Source organism: Oxyura jamaicensis, chromosome 11 (genome assembly GCF_011077185.1).
Source record: "Oxyura jamaicensis isolate SHBP4307 breed ruddy duck chromosome 11, BPBGC_Ojam_1.0, whole genome shotgun sequence".
In the NCBI taxonomy this organism is placed as follows: Eukaryota; Metazoa; Chordata; class Aves; order Anseriformes; family Anatidae; genus Oxyura; species Oxyura jamaicensis.
The window spans coordinates 878,176-899,745 of NC_048903.1; the positions used below are offsets into that span (position 1 = coordinate 878,176).

Here is a 21,570-nt window from a genome sequence, read left to right on the forward strand (position 1 = left end):
GGGAGGTGAGTGCGGGACCGGGACCGGGACCGGGGCGCGGGGACCGGGCGGGCGGGGGCGCCGAGCAGCGCAGCTCCGGGGCAGGGACCCCCTCCCACCCCCAGAAAAAGGGTCTGCACCCCCAAATGGCCTGGGACACCCCAAAAGGGGTCTGGGGCTGGCCACACCCAGGGGCTCGGTGCCCCCCCGGTACGTCCCCTGTGCCCCCCCGGTGCTGCCGGGGCACGGCGGGGCCGCGATGCTGACCCCGGGGGGGCCCTGCCCTTAGCGACGGTCGCCAGGAGGCACCGCCCTGCCCTTAGCAACGGTCGCTAGGGGCACAAACCCTCCCTAGCAACCGTCGCTAGGGCGCACAACCCCTCCTTAGCAACGGTCGCCAGGGGCACAACATCTCCCGTAGCAACGGTTGCTAGGGGCACAGCCGCTCCCTAGCAACAGCCGCCAGGCAGCGGAGGCGGGGGGATGCGGCGCGGCCCCGGGGCTGGGTGCGGGCAGCGGGGCGGCCCCGGCGCTGTTCCCCCGGGGGTGGATGGTGGGCGTCGGCAGCCCCCGGGGCTGGCGGCCCCACTCGGGGGCTTTCATCGCCCCGAGGGCTGTTGGCACCCGTGACAGCGTGGGAGGCACGGGCTTGGGCAGAGCCCTGCGGCTGCTGCTCCCCCTGCCCGTGGCCGGGCGGTAACGGGGCCCCTCTGCCCCCCGCCCCGCAGCCCCATGGCCGGGAGCACGGAGATGGCGTCCCTGGAAGAGAGCTTCCGCAAGTTCGCCATCTACGGCGACACCAAGGCCACCGGGCAAGAGATGAACGGGAAGAACTGGGCCAAGCTGTGCAAAGACTGCAAAGTCACCGACGGCAAAAGCGTCACCGGCACCGACGTGGACATTGTCTTCTCCAAGGTGAAGTAAGTGACCTGGATTTCGGGGTCTCCAGCCGTGCGGTGAGGCCTGGGCGCCGTGGTCCCCGGGGAGGTGTTGTCCTCCCCAGGCCATCCACCACGGTGCATCAGGAGCTGCCTTGGGGTGTCCTGCCTTCAGGGCTGCTTTTGAAGGACCTGGAAATAAATTAGTGCAGGTTTTTGGGGTGGGAAGCTCAGATTTTGGTGTCACAGGGGTGTCAAGGTGGGCTGCCAGCTGGCCATCTCACCATATGGGAGCAGGGAAGGATGCTCGGGGCTGTCCTGTGGGATGCGGCACAGCCCGGAGCTGGGTGACCAGGGGGATGAGCAGGGGCACTGGGGCTGATTTTGAGGACACGGTGACAGCCGATGCTGCACCATGGGTGGGGAAGCAGCTCCCTCCCCACTCACTGTCCGGACACCCCCTGGTTCCCTGGTGCAAACCAAGAGGGCTCTGAGCACCTGGGTGTGTTCAGTGGCCAAGGGGCAGGCAAGGACGTGGCAGGAGAGCTCTGTGCTCCTGCCACCAGCACCCAAGTCCCAGTTATATCGGGCACTGGGGACTTTGAGAGCATGGGACTGTCCAGCTCCTGGAGCAGCCCAGCTGCATTTCAGGGGAGGCTGAGGAACCCTGGGCTGGTAGAAGAGAAATTTGGGGTCTCCCTGGTGCAGTGCAGCCCCTGCAGCTGGACCAGCAGCGCTGATTGTAGGCACGACGTGAGGAAGTGCTTAGGGCATCCCGGCTTGGTGCTTGCAGGGGGAAGACAGCTCGTGTCATCAACTACGAGGAGTTCAAGAAGGCCCTGGAGGAGCTGGCCCAGAAGAGGTTTAAGGACAAGAGCAAAGAGGAGGCGTTTGAAGCCATCTGCCAGCTGGTGGCAGGGAAGGAGCCCATTAATGTGGGCGTCACGGTGAGTGCCAGCAGGAGGAGGGCAGGTCAGGGTGGGAGCACGGGGAGCCCCATGGCCCTGGGTCTGGGGCGGCACAGGGTCCCCGTGGGCTCACGTGGGGACGGGGATGGTGTCTGACTCCCTCTGCCCCTCTCCCCACCACAGAAAGCCAAGACCGTGGGTGCCGTGGAGAGGCTGACGGACACCTCCAAGTACACGGGCTCCCACAAGGAGCGCTTCGACGAGACGGGCAAGGGCAAGGGGAAGAGCGGGCGGGAGAACATCGTGGACAACAGCGGCTACGTCAGTGCCTACAAGAACGCGGGCACCTACGATGCCAAAGTGAAGAAGTAGGGACGGCTGCCCCTGGTGCCCACCGCCCCGGTCCCTGCGCGCCGGCCTTTGGCCATGTCAGCCTCGGGACGTTCCTGCGTGCCGTGGGGCCCGGGAGGCTGCGCTGGGGCCGGCCCCAGGCTGGCGGGATGTTGGATGCGATCGAGAAGTGGCCGGGCTCTGCCCCAGCGCCACGTCCGTCCCTTGTGCTGTGACCCCCCTGCCCCTGCTGCTGCGCTGCTCCTCGGGGTGCCCCGCTGGCACCGACACCTTCCCTACCTCAGCCCTGGCCCCGGGGCACCCTCCCTGCCAGTCTCAGCGGGGACCACAGCCTGTCCCCAACCCAGCAGCCCTGCTGGGGACCTGCCTTCCCCTGCTGACACCACAGCCTTCGCTTTCCTTCACCCCCACAGGGGTACCCATGGCCTGGAGCCGCTGGGCTGCTCCTGGGATGGGGCTGGCCCAGGGGACCTGGCCCGCACCCCGCTCCGTGTTCCCCGGCCACCACCAAAGGTCCCCAAGTCCCCAGATTTTCACCCACGTGGGCTCCCACTGCCTTCAAGAAGCCTGAACCAAGGGGTGCTGCAGCCCCGCGCTGTGACCCGGCTCTGCAATAAAGCCCCCTCCGCACTGAGGCCTCGGCTCTGGTTGTGTTCGGCGACAGCCCGTCTGTCCATCTGTCCGTCCGCCTGCCCGCCTGCTGCTGCTGCCTGCGGCTTGGCTTGGCCCCGGGGCTCGATTCCTGGCTGGCCCCGAGTTGCCTGAGCAACCGCAGGCACAAACACAGCGCCTGGCTCCGGCTCCCGCTCTGTTTGCAACCAAACACGCGGGTTCCTGGTAACGTTCCCTGGGAACCGGCCGCGCTCGGGGCTTGGGCGGGTGCTCGGGGCTGGGCGCTGCCACCCTCAGCACCCGTGGCTGCGGCATCGCGGCTGCCCCAGCCACCGGGGACGTGCCTTGGGTGTGTGCGGGGCTCGCTGCTCGGCTCCGTGCCAGCTCCGTCCTTCTGCATCCCATTCAGATGCTTTTCAAAGCGCAGGCGGAGCGGGAGGCTGGCTGGCTGCTGCTGGGCTCCCTGCAGCATCGCTGCCCGGCTCCGTGATGGGCTGGGGGTGTTTGTTCCTCCTTTGAGCAGGCCAGAGGGATGGTGGGGCTCTCTGTGCCCCAAAACGCTCCTCACTATCCCCCTCCCTAGGGGCTTTGTCCCTTTGCTGACCCCGTTGCCCAGCTGCAAAAAGGAGGTGTGAAATGCCCGGGGCTGGGCTGAGCTGCATTCCCTGGGGATCGGCACCAAGTGCCACCCCAGTCCCCTGGCACACAGCTGGAGGATTTGGCGAGGAACATTTTGTGATGAGGTGAGCGGCCTGGCCCCATGGGACTGATCCAGGACAAGAGCTGGTGGTGGAGCAAGGGGGGAGGACCCCATAGGGAGGCTCTGGGAGCTGTGGGACCCCAGGGACACCGGGGAGGTGCCCTCAGGGCTGCACCGCAGCAGGCTGGAGACCGAGGTGCAGCTCAGGTGCCCAAACTCTTCTCCCCTCCCCTCCTTGGCTGTGCATGACAGGGAGTTCGGAGGTCAGGACGGATGCACAGCATCCCTCGCCCTGCCCCTCTCAGCACAATGGAGCTGGGGATGCCCAAGGCTTTCCTGGGAGTGGGGTGCTGGGTTCCTGGGCACTGAACAGCACGTCAGAGTGTTGATCTGATCACAGCCTCTTCCTGAGGGGCAGAAGTGCTTCGTTTGCTCCAAGCTCAGTCTCTGGCACAGGGATCTGACATGCTTTTGATACTGGGAAATCGAGACCAGGAGGGGGATTTCTGCCTGGTCATAGGCTTGCAGCAGCTGTGCCGCCCCTGTGCCCACCAACAGAGCCGTGACACTGGTGGGCAGCAGCTGTTCCTCGCCCAGCAGCAGCTCAGCTGTCCACGTAGCAGCTGCTGAGCACCCACAATCAGCGAGGAGGGTGACGGGCCCTCAATTACAGGAGCTAACACCGTAAGTTTGATGGGAAGCCTGGGGAGTGGAGCCCTCACTGCTCAGCTGGTGGGCAGGGGCCGTGGGGCTTCCCCCTGCTCCACCACATTGCTCACTCCAACCCTGCTTGGAGGTGGCTTCTCTGCAGCTCCTGGTGGGGTTGCAGGAATCACACCAAGGTTGGTAGCTCCTTTGTGTGCCCACAGACCTCTTGGTTTACAGGTGCTCCTTACCACCCCAGTGCCTCCGCATGTTCTCCACTGCTTGTTCTCCAGCTTACTCCAGACATTTCCCCTCCAGACATCTCCGTGTTCCCAAGGAGGCTGCTCCAGTGTCTGCGAGGCTGGGTGGGAATGGGGCTGGGCGGTGGGGACAGGGATGGCCCCACGGCCCGACCACCCCACCCAGCTGGAGGCACGGTCCTGCCAAAGCAGCCCCAGGGGAATGAGTGCTGGAAAAGACCCAGCCGGATCTAAGAGAGATCTGAAAAGAAGTCAGCCTTCCCCCGAAGTGATGGAAATGGCGTCCTGGGAACTACGAGATGCTGAGTTGGGTCTTCACCAAAACCAGAATGATTTTTAGATATGAGCTCTCCTGGGAGAGCTGTTGGCTGAGTGTGAGTGTACAAAGCTCACCCCATTCATCCTGCAGGAGATGGTCACGGCCCTTCAGAAGAAGCCGTGTGAAAGCTGCAGCCCTGACCTGCTCTACGGGTGCATCGTGCAGGCCCCGTGCATGGCTGCAGCCATGTGGAGCCACGGCCTCACGGGGAGAAGCACAAGGACCATGTCTCAGACAACTCCCCTCAAACACCAGCCTTCGTGACTACTGCAGACAGGAAAAATCTGACCTGAGGCTATAAGGAGGAGGGAAATTAAAAGCTACAGGAGGAATGCATTCTGCTGAGAAATGAGCAAGGATTGAGCAAAAAAGTCCCAGAGGGCGATACTCCTGATAGCTCCCAGCACGGCCTGGTGGGAGCAAGGACCGACAGCCCGGGATGTTCCTGCAGAGCTGGGAGTAAGCTCTTGGTGGTGCCCATGACCACAAGACCCCCTGTGAGGAAGGAGGACTGCGGGTAAAGGACAGGCTCTGCCAGACAAGGTGGGACAAGATCAGGATTGTCAATGGGATGGTCAGCTTGGTGAGGAGTGGGCTGGCCAATGCTATTACGAGGCCCCAGTCTAAAATCTGGTAAAGGTCCTGGTGATTGGAGAGATTTCTGATGATTGTAAGGACGCAAATGCCAAATCCTACTTCAGAAAGGGCAAGGAGGAGGATCTGGAGAATGACCCCTTAGTTCCTTAAAAGGTGGTGGAGGAAACGCTCCTGGAAGCTGTTTCTGGACACATGGAGGACCCGAACAACCCCACTGCCTTCTACAACAAAGCAGTTGACTGGGTGGACAAGGGAAGGTCAGGGGCTGTTCATCTGGACTTGGCAAGGCCTTTGGCTTGGTTTCCTCCAGGAGAGACAGGGACTGGATGTTAGATGGAAAACTGGTTGGGGCACCAGGCTCAGCCTGACCAGCAGCACAAAGGCCAACTGATGCTGGTGGTTCATGTTCCTCAGGGATCAACTGTAGGGCCAACACCATTTAACCCCTTATCAGTGAGCTGGTGGGCTCTCAGCAGGTGTGTGCCTGATGCCAAATGGATGGTAGAGGTCAATCTGCTGCAGATGGGACCAGAGGAGCCTCAGCAAGCCTTGGGCTGCAGGGAACCTCCCGGAGCTGGGCAAAGGTAAAGGCAGCGTCTGCCCCTGGAGGCAGCAGATGGGGGGACAGCGAGGTGACAGGGTCAGCAGGTGCCCTGCAGCAAGCTGGGTTAGCGAGGGGGTCCCCTGGGAGCAGGGGCTCTGGCTGCTCTCCCCACGAAGCCTGAAGGGGTGTCAGCATGGTGCTGAGACAGCAGAGACCCCAGACGTTGGTTGCGGGCCTGCTTTCTGTGATGGAAAGTGACACAGCCTAAGCAAAGGCTCGCAGCCATTTCCCCGCGTTAATGAATCTGCGCTGGCCAAGTGTTTGCTCTGAGGCTGGCTCCACACCAGGTCAAGAAAGACGCTCCAGAGCCAGCACGTAATTCCCTTGCAGTGGAGGAGCCAGCGGGCGGAAGGTGTCCCAGCCAGGATTTATGCTGCTTGCATTGATCGAGGCCCCAGGCACCAAAGCCCTTTTCTCCTTTCCATTTGCTCCTTCCCCTTGGCCCCGATCCCTGCATCCCACACCTCGGACCTCGCACCCCATCTCATGCTCAAATTAACCCGAGACTCTTCCTGGCGTGCAGCAGGCAGGTCCCTGGGCTACGAGGCCCTGCTGCATGCCCCAGCTCTTCGTTTCCACGGGGAAAAGTGCCTCTGTAGGGTGGGGACGGAGTGGCCTTCCTCTCTGCAGCTCTGCAAGGCAAATCCTACCAGCTGGTTGCGTCTGGTTGACCCAGGCACCCTTCACAGAAATGTCCAACAATCAAAATCATTTTCTCCAGCACCACCAGCAACATCCAGTGCGTACAGCACCACCCGTGGATGTTCCAGGTTTAACTCAGGATAAAAAATAAAAAAGAATGCCTTGTATAAGTTATCTTCCTGCTTTAATGGGCATCAGGAGCTGGGCTGCGTGTCAACAAGAAAGGCAAGGAAAGACAAGATCTTCCCCTCCAAAGAACTCCTTAAAAACTTGCTTTATGGTGGCCTAATACAGAAACAACCCATATGCCTTCTATTTAGCAGCAGAAGATGGAAAGTTAGAAAGACTCTAGCTGGAAATAAGGCACAACTTTTTATAGATTATGCTAATTTTAATCACTGGATGAGCTATCAAGGGAAGCAACCGAATCCACTTTTTTTTTGTGGACATTTCACCAAAACTGATTGTGATTTATAGAGAGACCATGTGCTTTTGGTTTGATAGCACCCCGGCATGCACAGGAATGACCTTCTTCACTGGGGGATCCAGTGGATTCCTTTGGGAAGCAAAGATCCAGTGGGTAATGTGGCTAATGATGGGAAGCTTATGATTTAAATTAAATGAAGTCAGCCTGTGTTTGATCTGAAGCCTTCCTGGGTTCCTTGCTAGGGCGTCATTAAGTTCATGTAAATAAATCAGAAACTGAGGCCAAGAGAAATTATCAGTGTCTGGCAGCGAGACACAAGCTACTCCCTCTCCGTAAATTTCCGGGCCTCTTGGCACCGCTGAAGCCCTGTGGGAATGCCAGAGTGAGCTCTGTCCTGGAAAATTTGCGTGCTGCTTTGATGAACTGCACAGCAGAGGTAGCAGGGGTTACAGCATGAACACAGCTCCGCAGCCTTGCCTTGCCGCGTAGCCGCTTCGGGTATGAGGCAAACTCTTGATGGCAGCAGTCTGAGAGCTCGTCAGTCGCTACAGGTACAAAGTGACGGTGGTCCTGCTCCGGTCCCCCTGCACAGGGTGGTTGTGGCCCAACAGCAACAGCCCTGGCCACAGCCTGCACCAGCCTGCATGCCCCGGCGCTGCTCTGCGAGACTTCCTCCAGCTACTCAGAGCAACCACAAGGCATTCGTCAGATGCTGCTTGACACGCACAGCTAAAACGTGCTGCTGTTCACTTCGCCTGCCTGGTAACGCAGTGGTTGTACCAGTGACTTGTTGGCTGGCAATTGCTCCTGATTCAAAGATGAGGGCACAGCTGGCACAGAAGGGTTTCTGCCTTCATCACAGCTTTGCTTTAGTCTCCTACCGCTCTTCAGTCTTCTCTTTTGTGTGATTTCTATCTCCCCTGATTGAAAGGAGCTCGTGTTTTGACACGAACACATCCTGTCTGTACTATCACATTTACTGCCTAAAATTGTTTGGATTTTTTTTTTTTTCCAGCTATGCTGACCCCACTGGTGGTACCTACCCCTGTATGTGCCTGAAGCAGTCCCTCTAACACGTACAGCGGCTTCTGTAGGAGTCTGCTTCTGGATCTGGGCTTCTTCTGGAAATGAGATAAAGCCCCTACTAATTGTGAGTGACCCTGGATAACGTTAGGGAAATGTCTGCTCCTTATTTTGCTTCTACTGAACCTGGTATTCACTTTTTATAGATGCAAAAACAGTGTTTTCCTGAAAATGCCTCACCAGACTGGGCAGCAAGAAAGAGTGTGGCTTAACCACAACAATGGAAAGGGTAATGCAAGCCAGGTGGGACGTTACCAAAACAGGACCTTACATTTCTTCAGTACAAGCTATTTCTCTGCCACAGGGTTACTTCCCTAGAAAGTTTCTAGGCTGATCTAAAATCACCTGGGGCCACGCCTGTGCTAAAAGAAGGGCTTCACACTTTTAACAGCAAGTTGTGTGCCTGGGACTAGGGGTCCGGCTCTTCTGAGAGTTCTTTTTTTCTCTGGGATGAATGATTTGGCCAGAGATACTGCTGAGGAATGATCATCCTCAAGGACATAGGTTCAGACCCAGAAGAGTGAGGCAGCGTTTCCCAGTAAGCCCAGCAAGACCTTGCCCTTTGTCCCTGTGTAGGAGGAGAACAAGGAAGAACTTACAGATGTTGCTGTTCCAAGAAATGCTGCTATTCTGTGTGGCAGCTCACACTGGAATACACTTGAAGAGGAATGCAGTAAAAAAAAACAATAGTGCATGCACTTGGACATGCATGTGAGCTGCGGGTGGTGGCAATGCAGGACAGGGCTCACTCCACCCTCACTGAGCATCCCTCTGCTGAGTGCACTGCACTCAGAGCAGATCCTCGGCCTCATGCCAGGCAAAACAGCTTCCTTGTCTAGTTGTACCTGCCCTGCCTTCCTCGGTACTTTTCCATTTCACTGTGAGACTGACAGACAGTGTGTTCCAACAGTAAATTGTGTTCAGACAAGATTCAGAGAACAGCTTGTATCCTGGTGGGTCAATGACTTCCTGAGATATAAATCTAACCCTGGGACTGGGACTTCAAGTGTTTGCAGTCAGTGCCCTGAGATGCTGGTTTGAATATCAATGTGACATGCGATACTTCATCACCAGCCACACGTTGCCAGCACTATGCTGGAATATTGATTCAGTACCATTTTCGAGTGAATTGAATTAACTAAATTACCATCCTCCCAGCACAGCACGATCTCAGATAAAATTTTATTATACAGGAGTCATCCCCACTTTTTGTTAATGTAATCAACGTGGCAGAAGAAGACAGGGGAAGATAGGAGCAGGAAGATGCTGAGAAATTGACCAAAGCAAGGATTAGATTCACCAGCTTTAAATGCAGCAAGAGATTTCATACAATCTAAAAATGAACACAATCCATATTTAATGTCTGTTTTGTTCCCTTTACAGAGGACAATTGCATAATTGCTCTGAACTCCAGTACTGGCTAGAGCTGTATACTGATGGTACCGACGCAGTTCTTTCTAGTGGGGATGATGTCTCACGACTGGTGCATTTCTCAGAAGGAAGAGGTGTTTTGTGAACAGTATGACTGTTTCCTTTACTCAGCTGTTGCAGCAGGAAGTTGTTTGTGGACACTAAAGACCTGGGAAAGATTGTTGCAGAAAAAATATTAAAATGGTGAGCATGCATTCATTAGAGGGAACCTGCTATGGTTAGGAACATTTTTCCAAAACTGATATACTGATTTCCATTTATTCAAATTCACATGAAAAAAGTTGACAGTTGTACTTAAAGCTCTGTGTTTCAAGACAACCACAACCACAGCTATGACTCATTTTAAGATTTCATGCCTAACTGGCTTACAATGATTTATAACCGACAGGAACCATTCAAACTGTGTCGCAGAGATTGGGAGCTTGTGCTAAAACAGCTGGAAGCTGCCTAGCAGAGTACTATGATTGCAAAAGACAAAGACTCTGGTCTCCAATTTTGACCAGTGATACTTTTTCTTAAAAAAAAAGCAGTTTCAGAATATCCCTGACTTTCCTCTCATTGAACTGGCACTTTCATATCTTGGCTTAAAAGTGTGTAACCTCAGAATAACTTGCTCATGTGTCAAAGCCCTGAATTCCTGAATTTGCCACCAGTGCAGGGGTACTACAATAAGCACACATGAACTAGGACTGGAGGAGTTCTGCTGGGACACAGGTGCCACCTCCTGTTGTGACACGGCTTGTTCCGTACCTGAGGCCAGCCCCTACCTCTGGCTCTCCTGCAGAAGAGCCACCATCTCCTGGAGTCCGGTAAGTTGTTTCACTTCCAGTCTTAGGAATTCCACCTGGGTACTCAGCTGGTTATTTTTCCAAAGCAACTCATCTTAAGGAAACACAGTGAGAGGTCTGAGCAAAATCACCAAAAGCTGGTAAACACATTTTTAATAAAGCAATTCTCGATGCTAATGCGTAACAGAATAAGTTACTATGAGCAATATTAATAACAGCCACAGTTACTATTATCATCTCTTATGTTCAAACCCTAAGTTGAACCTGTTCTAGGCACATTTTTGGATCAAAACTTTTTTGATGTACTACTGTACTGAGCATGGCTCTAACAGGAAGGGCTGTTCTGGAAGACAAAGGGGAATGTGGGATCCAGGGGCTGGGGGTTACACCAAACAAAAATGACCACAGCAGCCTGTGAAGGGTTGTGGTCCTTTGTTACACAAAGCCTTTAAAACTCAGGGCTGAAGGACTGGCTAAAGCACATCCTGCAGAGACCCTGCAGCATCCAGGGCACAGAACTGTATGGCCACTGCTACGGGGCAGCTCACAACAGATGCTTAAACTTGTGAGGCTATCTCCGATTACATAGCAGCTGTCACCATGTATACTGGCCACTAAAGTGCTGGACAAATGGAGATTAAGGCTTGGACCACTGTCAGTTTGTCTGTAGGGCTAGGGCAGACTGAAAATATCAGATCATCTTCAGTTGGTGGGGAAGCTTGTGCTGGTCTGTCAGCAGTCAAGGAATCCATCCGATGATGTGTTTCCTTGTTACATTACAGTCATCTTATTCTTACTGCATGGTGCATAAAAGCTCCTAGAGAAGGCATATATGGCATAGCTGGTACTGGCATAATGCATGAATGGTTGCATTGTGACCGTTCTTGTGAGCCCTGTAAGGCCACAGCAGCCACCATTTACTTGATGTACCATAGCCCAGATGGCTTCTAAAAGAGTATGTTATACAGCAGCCTACGAGAAGACCCCAGTTGCATTCCTTCCTCTTCATAATCATTGTGAGCTTACCTGGAAGCAGAAAACAAAAGTAATTTGAACAGTCACATTACTCACAAGAAATTAAAGGTAAGTCGTTTGGACCTACCGTACATGGATGCTTGGTTCCTTTGGATGTGATAACTCGAAGCAGCAGTGTGATCCATCTCGTGCAACGTGGAAGCTGAGACATGACTTTCCACCAGCCCTTTTCCTTGCTGCTGCAGCAGATATTCCAGTTGTGACAAGACAAGATAAAACAAACAGCAACAAAAGACAAAAACAAAGCAACAGAATACAATACAAAAAAACCACAAAGGGTTGCTGAATCAAGTTACTGTTAAGAGAAATGAAGCCCTCTTCTGCAGTTTTGCCATTACTCCGTAAGTTCCTAGAAGCCTTTCCAGCGATGCTGCTGAGCCCTCTGAAGAGCGATAATGACAATGAGTGCAACATGGCATGAATTTAAGTGAACCCTTATGTCAGTGCTTTGAAGTATTTGTTTGGAACGCGCTAAAGAAAAAAGCGACTTTCAAAGCATAGGTGTACAAGAATAACCTAAACAAACAGTAACATCTGAAACACAAAAAGATATCCAGGCATTTTGGCAGGGAGCTTAGGTGATGTCAGAAAACAAATCTAAACAGAAATGTTTCTATGGATTTCTTTTTTTTTTCTTTTTTTTTTTTTTTTTTTTTGAGAACTGATTGGAAACAGATTTTAGGTTTGGATTTAAACTTATCCTTGCAGCATCTGCAATGCTATCCCCATGCTATGCATTTTAGTCTCAAGGAGTACAAGTTTGAGGCTGTGGAGCAAAGGAAGGAAAAACCTGGCATCCTCCTGCTCACATTATTGCCACGGGTTTAGCTGGTGGTCTTGAGAAAGTCATTTGACATGGCTGTTCTGGTTTTTCCTGGGATTTTTAGCCAGTAGACCTCAAAGTAAATTACAAAATCAAAATAAAGTCCTATTATTTGAGCTCTCTTCTTTCTGCCCTCATAAATTAGCATTTTTTGCCCTACTGGGACAGAGCTTTGAGAACAATTAAGAACTCAGCATGGGTCAACATCACAACGGATGAGCCGGGGCTCTTCTCTAGGCGGACCGCACAGATTCTGAACTTCCATAAGAATGGATATCTTATTGAACCCAGTCATCTCATTTGCTGTCTCAGTGTGTTAGAGTAAGATCCACTGAGAAAGAAAGACCAGTCTTCCATTGGATCAAGACATTAATTTGTTTTGTTGCATCTCATGGCCACACGTTTGTTAAATCCATCCTGAGGAAGGGAGCAAGAGCACTGCTAGAGGCGGTGTAGGGGACCAGGACTCATCCTGTCTGTGACAGGCTGCGATAAGATCATATTGAGTAAAACAAACCCACAGCTGAAATACATGTGCAACATCTGGGAAATGTAGTAATTCGAGCAACCATGGCACTTGGCCCTACATGGAGGATGATAAGCTAAAACTGTTGCTAGAAGTCTTGCTGCAGAGTAGACAGGCTCACATCTTTTCTGGGTTGGACATGAGACAAAAGTCAGTAGAAATAGGCCTGCAGAGGCAGGATGATGAATGTTTGTTTGCTTGTTTTCTTGGGAACCAGAAGAAGCCAGTATGCAGCCAAACAGCTCCTCTCCGTGGCAGCTGCCCGACCAGCACAGACACTGTTAGATAAATAATGCTAGAAATGGGGAAATGGGGGCAAGAATTACAATTACAAGCAGGATGAGCAAGAAGGTGTTGGTTGATCCCAGCACCTGTGAGGAGAAAACGCTCCTGACCTGCCTTGCTAAGGACAAGAGGACTACCGTGTGCTTTCCACCCTTATTCACCCCAGCCTCAAGGAGAAAACATATCAGGACTTCACTGCTATCTCAGAAAAACTAGAGCAAGCCCAAAGCCCTAACTGCAGCCACTCAGAGATTTTCATACAAAAGTCTTGCCAGGAGATATCAATTCACTGAACTGGAGATACTTGCAACCAAAATATTTGAGTCTCAACAAACTTCTACTAAGAAAAACGTCAGGGAGAGCAGAGACCTTGTGGGGAACCTCCACTGCCCTGGCTCAAGGCAGGTGTTAAGGAAGTGCTCTTATTTCAAGGTGCCACAAATCTGATACTTCGCAGAAGAATCAGCCTGTTGATCCCAAATATAAGGAGCATTCAGAATGCATGACTGGAAATCCTACTGGAAGATGTCTTTTCTCAATATAATTAAATCAGGTGATTAATCCTTTCACAATTTAATTATTACAAGGAAGTTATCCTCATTAAAAGTTCGTGATAAGGTCATTTTCTTACTGAATTTCCATTAGTACACTGACAAAGAAAGAGAACTAAAACCACATACCGCAGCAGAATCCATTCTATCGAATTGTTGAGTATATTTAAGCTGAGTCCTTTGGACTTTGGGATTGTTTTTAGATAAGACTGAAGAGCAGTGTCCAGCTGTCAGATGAGCATCCTGCTGTGGAGCAGTACAAGCCACAAGATGGAAAAGCAAGTTTTGGGCAGGAACTACAGAGATACAAAAAGATTTCAACAAAAATCTGAAAACGATGGTGTTTTCATACATAACATTCTACTAGGGAAAGAGTAGAACAAGGTCCCAGAATATCAGACTTGCAGTCAATAGCAAAAAAACAAAATGTAAAGTGGTATGGTGAAATACATTCCTGACTTTAAGCACAGATTGAGAGAAAGCAGAAAAATGTTTAAGATGAAATGTTTGCATATATATGAAAAGCTTACCAAGAAAATCCTTGTTAACCAGGAGAGATCCAGGCCCGTTCCAGTGACAATCCACCAGCTTCAGGAGCTGCTGGAGGACAGCTGTAACCTTGGACTCTTTTTCACTTCCAGTGGCACTCTGACCTTCTGTGACAGCAGTATCATTACTTAGCTCACTGGAAGAAGACTAATGAGAAAAAGCCAAAGCTATTTACTTTCTCAGCTAATGTCTGCAGTATATCTGCTAGCACCTCCTGCCTTAGCTGGACACGCTTAACAGGTGTTTATGCCTGCACTTTTCCAACTGGGCACAAACAAATTAGAGGCACAGGATGAAGCTGAGTTTATGTGAACGCATACACAAATGATCACCAGTGAACCTGAATTTTGTACAGTTTTTCAGTAGTGCCCCTAGACTTAACACTTGCTGTCTCTCCTACCCATGTATACAAACAAGAGTAACATTCACTCCCTGTGCAGTAACATCACACTGAAAATTCATGTTCTCTGTCCTGAAACCCCTTTTTCAGAATTACTGCTGTCCCTAGGCTCTGTCAGAGATAGGCAGCCTCTCCCACTGCATGTGCCTTCAGTTCCTGTAGCCAAGTGGGTGCCTGTTATTATAATTTATGGCAGTGACATTTATATAGTTCATTATCACAGTTTTATGTTTCTTTTCAACATCCTATGGCACTGAAAACAAACTGAAGACATACATGGACAAATGGATAAAATTGTCTCTGCAGCCAACTGAATGGTAAATGCAAAGCTAGTGATGATGCAGCAGAGGATTTGTCCCAGGGAATCCCATGTGAATGGGACGAACAGGACACAAATGAGAGTCCATACAAGCCAAGAGCTAAAGGACAGGTGCTCAGAGGCTTGTATAATGTATACCACGAAGGGATGGGGCAAATGGTTATGTAAAATGTCTGCCTGTATGCTCTGAAGCATAAACAGTTTAAGATTGAAGAGATCACCTCATCAGGCCCGTTTGATGCTTGTCCTATATTCCTGCCTGTTATTCCTGTACTGAATACAGGAAATGACCTGTATAAATGTATAGAAGGTAGATGTCTCCCCTTAACCTGGGATGCTGAGAGACAGAAGACCTACTGTCTCATTCTTACTTCACTGTGAAAAAAAAATGGTTCTCGTTATAATTCTCTCTGCTCTTCAGTGGCTAATGTTTGATTGTTGATCCTTGTGCAGGCCCCACACTATGTGCTGCTGAAGCAGCCTAGAGGCTCCTAACTTACGTCAGCCTGAAGTAGCTGGGGGGAGGATGAGCAGTGAACGCAGCAGAGACGCTAGGGCACTACTTTGTTCATTGTGGCTTCTCTACTTCACATGCACACAGGAAAATAAGATGCACGTCCCATCATAGTGGCTGTAAATCGCTGCAGATTGAGAGTGCTCTTTGGTAATATCCTAAGGTCAGTTAGAGGTGCTCAGGACAACTGTACAGACTGCTTGCTGAAAAATTATCACAGTACTGCCAACACTGGCTCTACAAACTTCAACTGCTTTTAGACTGCTAGAGCAGCAGTGGATGGTTTTAGATGGTTTTGTGCTACTGGCTTTTAAAGACGCAGAAGCTATTCCGTATTATCTGCACAGAACATCTTTATACTAGGAGATTACCATGAGCATCTCAATTTACACGTATGTATTTGTGAAGAGCAACAATGACAAGTAATACAAAACCTGCCTCCTTGTGAGAATCTTTGAAGCAATGATTAGGAGATATTGGGGAATGCAGGGTCTCACTTCGCTTATATTCCACTCTAGCTGGGCTGGAGGACCTGTGAGCTGCAGGTTCTCTGACCTTCCCCGGTACTGAAGATAGCATGGCTGATTTTGTCATTATGGACTTCAAGTTCTCCAGTAACACTTCAGCTGATAATGAAGTTGCATCTCTGAAGCCTGCAAATAAAGTAGAAATATGACTGGCTAGTTGGGCAGAGCTATGGATTAGATGCATGAGGGTATTCAGACCTGTGGGAAAGAGAAGAGCAAAGCAGATACACTTTCTCTAACCTTTTTTCCTTGTCTCCTCTATGAAGTGACTGACACAGCAGCAGTTTGACTATAGAGGACCACATCTTCACAAAGGACACCGAAACACACATTTTCAAAAGCATATAGGGGATTATCCCTTTTAAACACCAATGTCTTATTGATTTCAGCATAAATTAGTCATCCAAATGCCATCAAGGATCTGGGGTTTTGACAGTGTGTCAATAAACTGGATAGAAGTGTGCATTTCACTTAGAAGAGTCCTAAAATTCATCTATTGACCACAGATTTTAGAAATGAAATACATGACAACAACTTGATAATAGTCTGAGATTAGGAAAGAAGCAGCCTCTCACAGGTACTTTTTTTTTTTTTTTTTTTTTTTTTTTACCTGACTTGATGTTTAAAGGACTTCTGTGCTTAATTTCTGTCTCAGTGAGCTGTGTGAGTGTACTGCCACTGGCAGTCTGCGAAGACGTTTTCATTTCTGTAGGAAGCCTCCCACCATAATCCCTATGGTCCTCATTCCTCTTGCCACTCTGGGGTTTCTGGACAGGGTGCCCATGCTGAGGAGAAGAGGTCACAGAGACGTGGTAAAAATCATCAAAATTGCTTAGCCTGGCATCTCTGGATGACTTATTTGAGTTATTTGTATTTGTGTCACTCAAATTCAATCTCTTTGTAGAAGAAATATCCTGGCTAAGTTCAGAGATGCTAGACTTCTGAATTGTGTCCGTCTCTGGGGAGGAGTTGGAAGTTTTACTATCTGAGAAGACCACATGCAGACCTCCTGCTCTCATTTTCTCTGGGGTGTGCAGGGATGAACGCAGTTGTGGACATGATGATTGGTCTGGAAAGAAGTAAAAACATTACAGTGTGAAGAATAAAACTAAACACTGCAACGCAGTCACATAAAGCATATTTTGACTTGTGTTTTCCTTCCAAACTTAGATAAGAGGAAGAAACTAGACCTCTTAATAACACCTGTATCCACAGTACGACTTTGGCTGCTGCTGTATCCTACTGCTAAGATTCAGGAGTGCAACAGAATGAACACTCAATAGACTGCCAAAAGCACATCGATTTTAGGGTTTTAGGATTGCTGGAATCAGTGTAGAAAAGTCATTTCTATATGTCAATATGCCATATGCAGAAAGGGAACACTCAATTAGCCACCATTAGGCTGAAACTCACTTGGAAAATTCAACCTGAGCTGGTCTCCAGTGTAGAAATTGGGAAAACACATTAAGTTAGCTCCTTGTGGCTTGATGTGCATTAGAAGGGAAATCACTGGAAGCAGTGAGAATGTTTTTTCAGGAGAGATTGAAAAAAGAAAAAAAGAAAAAAAAATAAAGAGTTGGTCTGACCATGGAGATAACACATGATGATAAAGATAGGACCTTTCCCTAGCAGTAAAATCTCCCTAGCATGGGACAGGCAGGCAGACCTCAGTCCTTTCCAAATCTCCATGAGCTTCCTTTCTACTAGCTGTGAGAGTAACCCCAGACAGCACAGTTACCCACCAGGATTCAAGACTTCCCTAAACTTTAGGTTCCTTCGATGCTTTATCTCCTTTTTGTTTGTATTTTCCAAGTGACTGTCCTTCAGAATACAACAAGAACGAGAAATCCCACCAGTCTAGTTTGGGATCAAACCCCAAGTGAGCACAGATGCATTCTCTAAAGATTTACAGTGTGAAATGTTTAGCTAAATATCGGTAAAGCTCATAGCATAGGCACTGTTTAAACACAGAATCTGTCTGATAGCAAAGCTTTTAAACTGTGAAAGGATTCAAACCAGAGAGGACAACAGTGACCATCCAGCCTCCTGTATAACACAGAGCACAGGACTACCCTGAATTAACCATACACAAGAAATCCAGCCTTGACTAAAACATTCTCAGTGTCAAAATCTTGCTGTACTGATTATACAACAAAAAGTACCAGTTTTTGTGCCGACGTCATTAGATACTGAAGACATCCTTCTGCTTACTGCGTGGCTCTTCATTATATTCTCCCTAGAGCAGCAACATAAGACAGTTGATTTAATGGAATTTTAAGTGGAGTCAGGTATAAAACATGAGTCAGACCAGTAGAAGCTGGTGGATAACACGATTTGACTCTTTACTTCCACATTGTACCCTGGCACATGAGAACACAGTTGAAGACACATCATGCCTGGATGTATGTACAACCCCCACAATTAAGACAAATGCTAAACTTCAAAGCCACTGCTACACAAAACCAAACTTCTCTTTTTCACTCCATCTTCTGACATGAATAATGGTTGTTTTGAACACAAAAGAGTGGCTGGTCCCTCAGCAGTAAACAGAACTAGGTTTGGCTGACTTGTTCCTATCTTGTTCACAGTTAAGCTAATGGAGAAATTTTGACCTCACCATAACTCCCAATTTTCTATGAAACCAGTGGGTGTCAGGAACAAGTAACGAATAAAAGTGTATATATTAAATAATTATTAATAGAATTATATATAATCACACATCATATAAAGTTATAATAACATATTTATAAAATAATTGTTTATAGACTATAATAAATTATCCCTGTGTTCTATTTTTCAGAAAAAAAAAAAAAAAAAAAAAAAACACTTTCCTCTTTTCCAACTTCTGCTAAAATATAGTCTGGCAGCCCTTCCTTCACCCTCCCTGGAACATCTGTCTTCTAAAAGCATCCAACAGTGCATCACTAGAGTTGTCACTTTTCTGCTGGCAGCCCTACTGGGAGAGGACAACAGAGAAACTGGCAACCCTGAAATCAAAAACTTGACACATAAAATCTGCCTCAGCAGCAGCTTCCACTGGCTAAATTGCTACCTAGAAAGATATTAAAAAAGTTGTCTTCATGATAGCTGAGACTTCCAGTAATAATGCATAGATCTGATAACAGGGGAACCGAAAAACATATTAGACAGATCCATTCCTATTGGTGAGGTGTGAAACAGTCCCAGAATGGGGTTATTGTTTCATACATTTACTTATTTATTATAAATTAATTATTAACTCCTGCCTATTAATTTATCAGTAGAGTTATTCATAATCCCAAAGGATTTTTTTATGTTATCTGCCATTGTTTAGCATTAGTGAATACAATTACATTAAAGGCCTTGAAAAAATCCACAGATTGATTTTTTTGTTTGCTTGCTGAATTGGTACAAACTATTCAAATGATGGTTGTAGCAACATTTCCAACCTGTTTTCTAGTTACATTTGTGAAGCAGCAGCAGCTGTTTAAATTGCATTTCTAGTAACTCACCAGCTCTGTGCATGCAGGTGTAACCCATGAGATCAGCTCATTTCCCCAGCATACTCCTAGACCAGTTGAGGAGAGGGATGCTGGAGGGGAATGTGTGGGTTTCTTTGTCTCACTGGTTTTACTTGGTTGTGTTTTGTTTCCTCTGAATTTCTAAAACATGATTCATTCAGCTGAAAAGTAAAGGTGAGCTACTCTGAGTTCTTCCTCGTAGCTTAGAGTGGCGTCTTTATCTAAAGCCCTTCTTAAAATTCCCTCCTACCCCCCCCATGTTTGTTTTTTTATTTGTGAAAACTAAAAATATTGCATGTTTATGATGATTAGTCAGGTAATGAGATATTATATTCTATTTTTTGTTCTTGTTATTATTATTCCTCACCCTTGCTTCTCATCTTCTATTTTATCTAAGAGAAATGGTATGAACAGAACGTGATTAGAAAAATCTATCAAATTACCATTGTGTTAATCTGTTTTTAAGATAAATCACCACCCTCCCCTTTCCAACGGGTGGCATTACAGGGAACCTCACAGCTGAACCTCCCTTCTGCTGTGGCTGTCACAGAGGTCAGAAAAATATTAAATGTTGGTAGAATGCACCCTGAAGTCACTCATGACAACTGATTTTAAAACTGAGCCTCTCCAGAGCACATGCATCTTAGTATTAGAAGAGCAGCAGCATGCAGTTTGAAAGTAAAACAGTGAATTTAAATGGGATGTGATCACCAGATGTAGAAACGCTGATAGTGTCTAAGGAGATATTCATTGACTCAAATAAAATCGAGAGTCCTTGTTCCTGAATCACTTCTGAGTTTGGAATATGCAACGCCATTGGGAAAAAAACAGTGCCACCACCAGGTGATGTTTAAACCACTATTTTCAGCAATAATCGAGGAAATTGAAAGGAAACTGACACGCAGCTCTGTACAGATAACTGCCTTTTACTCTGGGGTCCCTTTATATTTTGGGTGGACTCTTTATCGTGCTTTATAGTACAAGTGGTACTTCAGAGTTCTTTGCGTGCACCTATCTTGTGGTTAGCCATGGTAGCCCCAGGCTCAGCACCCGGTTTTGTTGAGCACCAAGAGCTGGCGTCCCACGGACATGGCACCCCTGCAGCCCTACATGCCGGCACTCCCGGCCCCCTATTTGCCGCACCACGGCACAAGGGGGTACCGCTGGGCTCCAAGCCCCTCACGCCCCGACCCCCAGCCCGCCAGCTGCCCGGTTTCCCCTCAGCGCCCGGCCGGTACCTGCCTCGAGCCCGGGACACGGCGGCTCCCGCCGCAGGCCTCGCCCGTTGCCCTCCCGGCCGTTGCCCGGCACCGCCGGCTGAGGCGCGGCCGCCATGGTAGGGGCAGGGCCGGGGGAGGCTCCGCTTCCCTCAGCCGGCGCCGGGGCTGCCTGTGGGGGGCCGGGGGCACAGTCCTCGGCCCGGGGGCATCGGGGGCTGGCTGGAGGAAGCGGCCTGAGAGGGGCCGGCAGCGGGGAGGCGGTGTGCTGGGGAAAGATGGGGTGGGGAAAAATCCTATAGCAGCACCCCAAATGGATCACTTCTTGCTGGTTTAGCGAGCTAGATCGGCCTGAGATCCTGCTGGCCATCAAAGCCCTCACGAGGGAGCTGGGAGCAGCTGTGTGCATGCTGTCTTCTTCTGCCCCTAAATGCTGGGAATGAGCCTTAGAAATTCCCAGATTTTGGTCACTTTTTAAAACTAGTTTTCATCTTTCTTGCTTGACCAGATTTTTCATGTTTTCTCTGCAAATATGTGATTTGTTTTGAACTTGCCAGGTGGTATCAGTGTTACAAAGCTGAGAACACCTGTGAAAAAGCCGTGGCTAAGAGCACTTTGAGGCCAGCATAACTGTGGTTCTGCAGCATTGCCACGGTGACCACCACCAGCACCTTCACCTCAGCTTTGCTTTGCAGCTCTCTCAAGAAGCTACAGTTCTTACGTTCATTAACAGTTATATTTTTCCTCATCCTTTTCCAGATTTCCTTTTGACTCCCTGTCTGTAGCCGCTTGAATGAGAAATAGCCTAAAAATACCACCTATCTTCCCCCACTTGTTCCTGCTGCAAGAATCGCATCCTTCATTGTCAACACAAACACTGTCTCCTTGGCTTTTCAGGCTAGCTACTGTGGCTACGGAGCGCAGGCTGTTTTGTTTTCAGGCTTGAATTGGCTCTTCTGTTTTTGTAAGCCACAGACTAATCCACAGCTCAGTGTGATACAACAACAAGAAACAATTGGCCGCAGACCAATAACTGTGTTTCCTTCCTGCTGCTTGGAGTAGTGTGGGAGGGTGTACAAGCATTTATTTATGTTTTATTA

The 21,570-nt window shown here is 49.3% G+C and overlaps 2 protein-coding genes and 1 long non-coding RNA gene across 8 annotated transcripts in view; 2 read left to right on the forward strand and 1 right to left on the reverse strand.

Moving 5' to 3' along the window:
• TPPP3 (tubulin polymerization promoting protein family member 3) overlaps positions 1-2,751 on the forward strand; it is a 3,783-nt gene extending 1,032 nt beyond the window's left edge. The window contains exons 2-4 of the mRNA XM_035336907.1: positions 708-899; positions 1,651-1,804; positions 1,949-2,751. Of these exons, the coding sequence (XP_035192798.1) occupies positions 712-899; positions 1,651-1,804; positions 1,949-2,137 (531 nt within the window). The 5' untranslated portion in view covers positions 708-711 and the 3' untranslated portion in view covers positions 2,138-2,751. The remainder of the gene's footprint in view (positions 1-707; positions 900-1,650; positions 1,805-1,948) is intronic.
• Positions 2,752-5,709: 2,958 nt separating this feature from the next.
• Positions 5,710-10,230, forward strand: LOC118172519. Of its 2 annotated transcripts, none has more exons than XR_004753743.1 (3): positions 5,710-5,833; positions 9,389-9,619; positions 10,095-10,230. It is a non-coding gene; the product is annotated as an uncharacterized LOC118172519 (long non-coding RNA). The 2 variants fall into 2 exon arrangements; XR_004753744.1 differs by having other exon boundaries at positions 9,389-9,524.
• On the reverse strand, positions 9,169-20,668 carry LRRC36 (leucine rich repeat containing 36). Of its 5 annotated transcripts, XM_035336450.1 has the most exons (10): positions 20,492-20,664; positions 19,245-19,414; positions 17,916-17,989; positions 16,364-16,822; positions 15,665-15,879; positions 13,975-14,140; positions 13,574-13,740; positions 11,327-11,438; positions 10,204-10,318; positions 9,169-9,584 (listed from the first exon to the last, which is right to left on the reverse strand). In XM_035336450.1, the coding sequence occupies exons 3-10, from the start codon at positions 17,977-17,979 to the stop codon at positions 9,383-9,385; spliced, it is 1,500 nt and encodes a 499-aa protein (XP_035192341.1). In that variant the 5' UTR covers positions 17,980-17,989; positions 19,245-19,414; positions 20,492-20,664; the 3' UTR covers positions 9,169-9,382. The 5 variants fall into 5 exon arrangements, with proteins under 5 accessions (XP_035192341.1, XP_035192344.1, XP_035192342.1 ...); XM_035336453.1 differs by lacking the exon at positions 19,245-19,414; XM_035336451.1 differs by lacking the exon at positions 20,492-20,664 and having other exon boundaries at positions 19,245-19,572.
• Between the last annotated feature and the right edge of the window lie 902 nt (positions 20,669-21,570).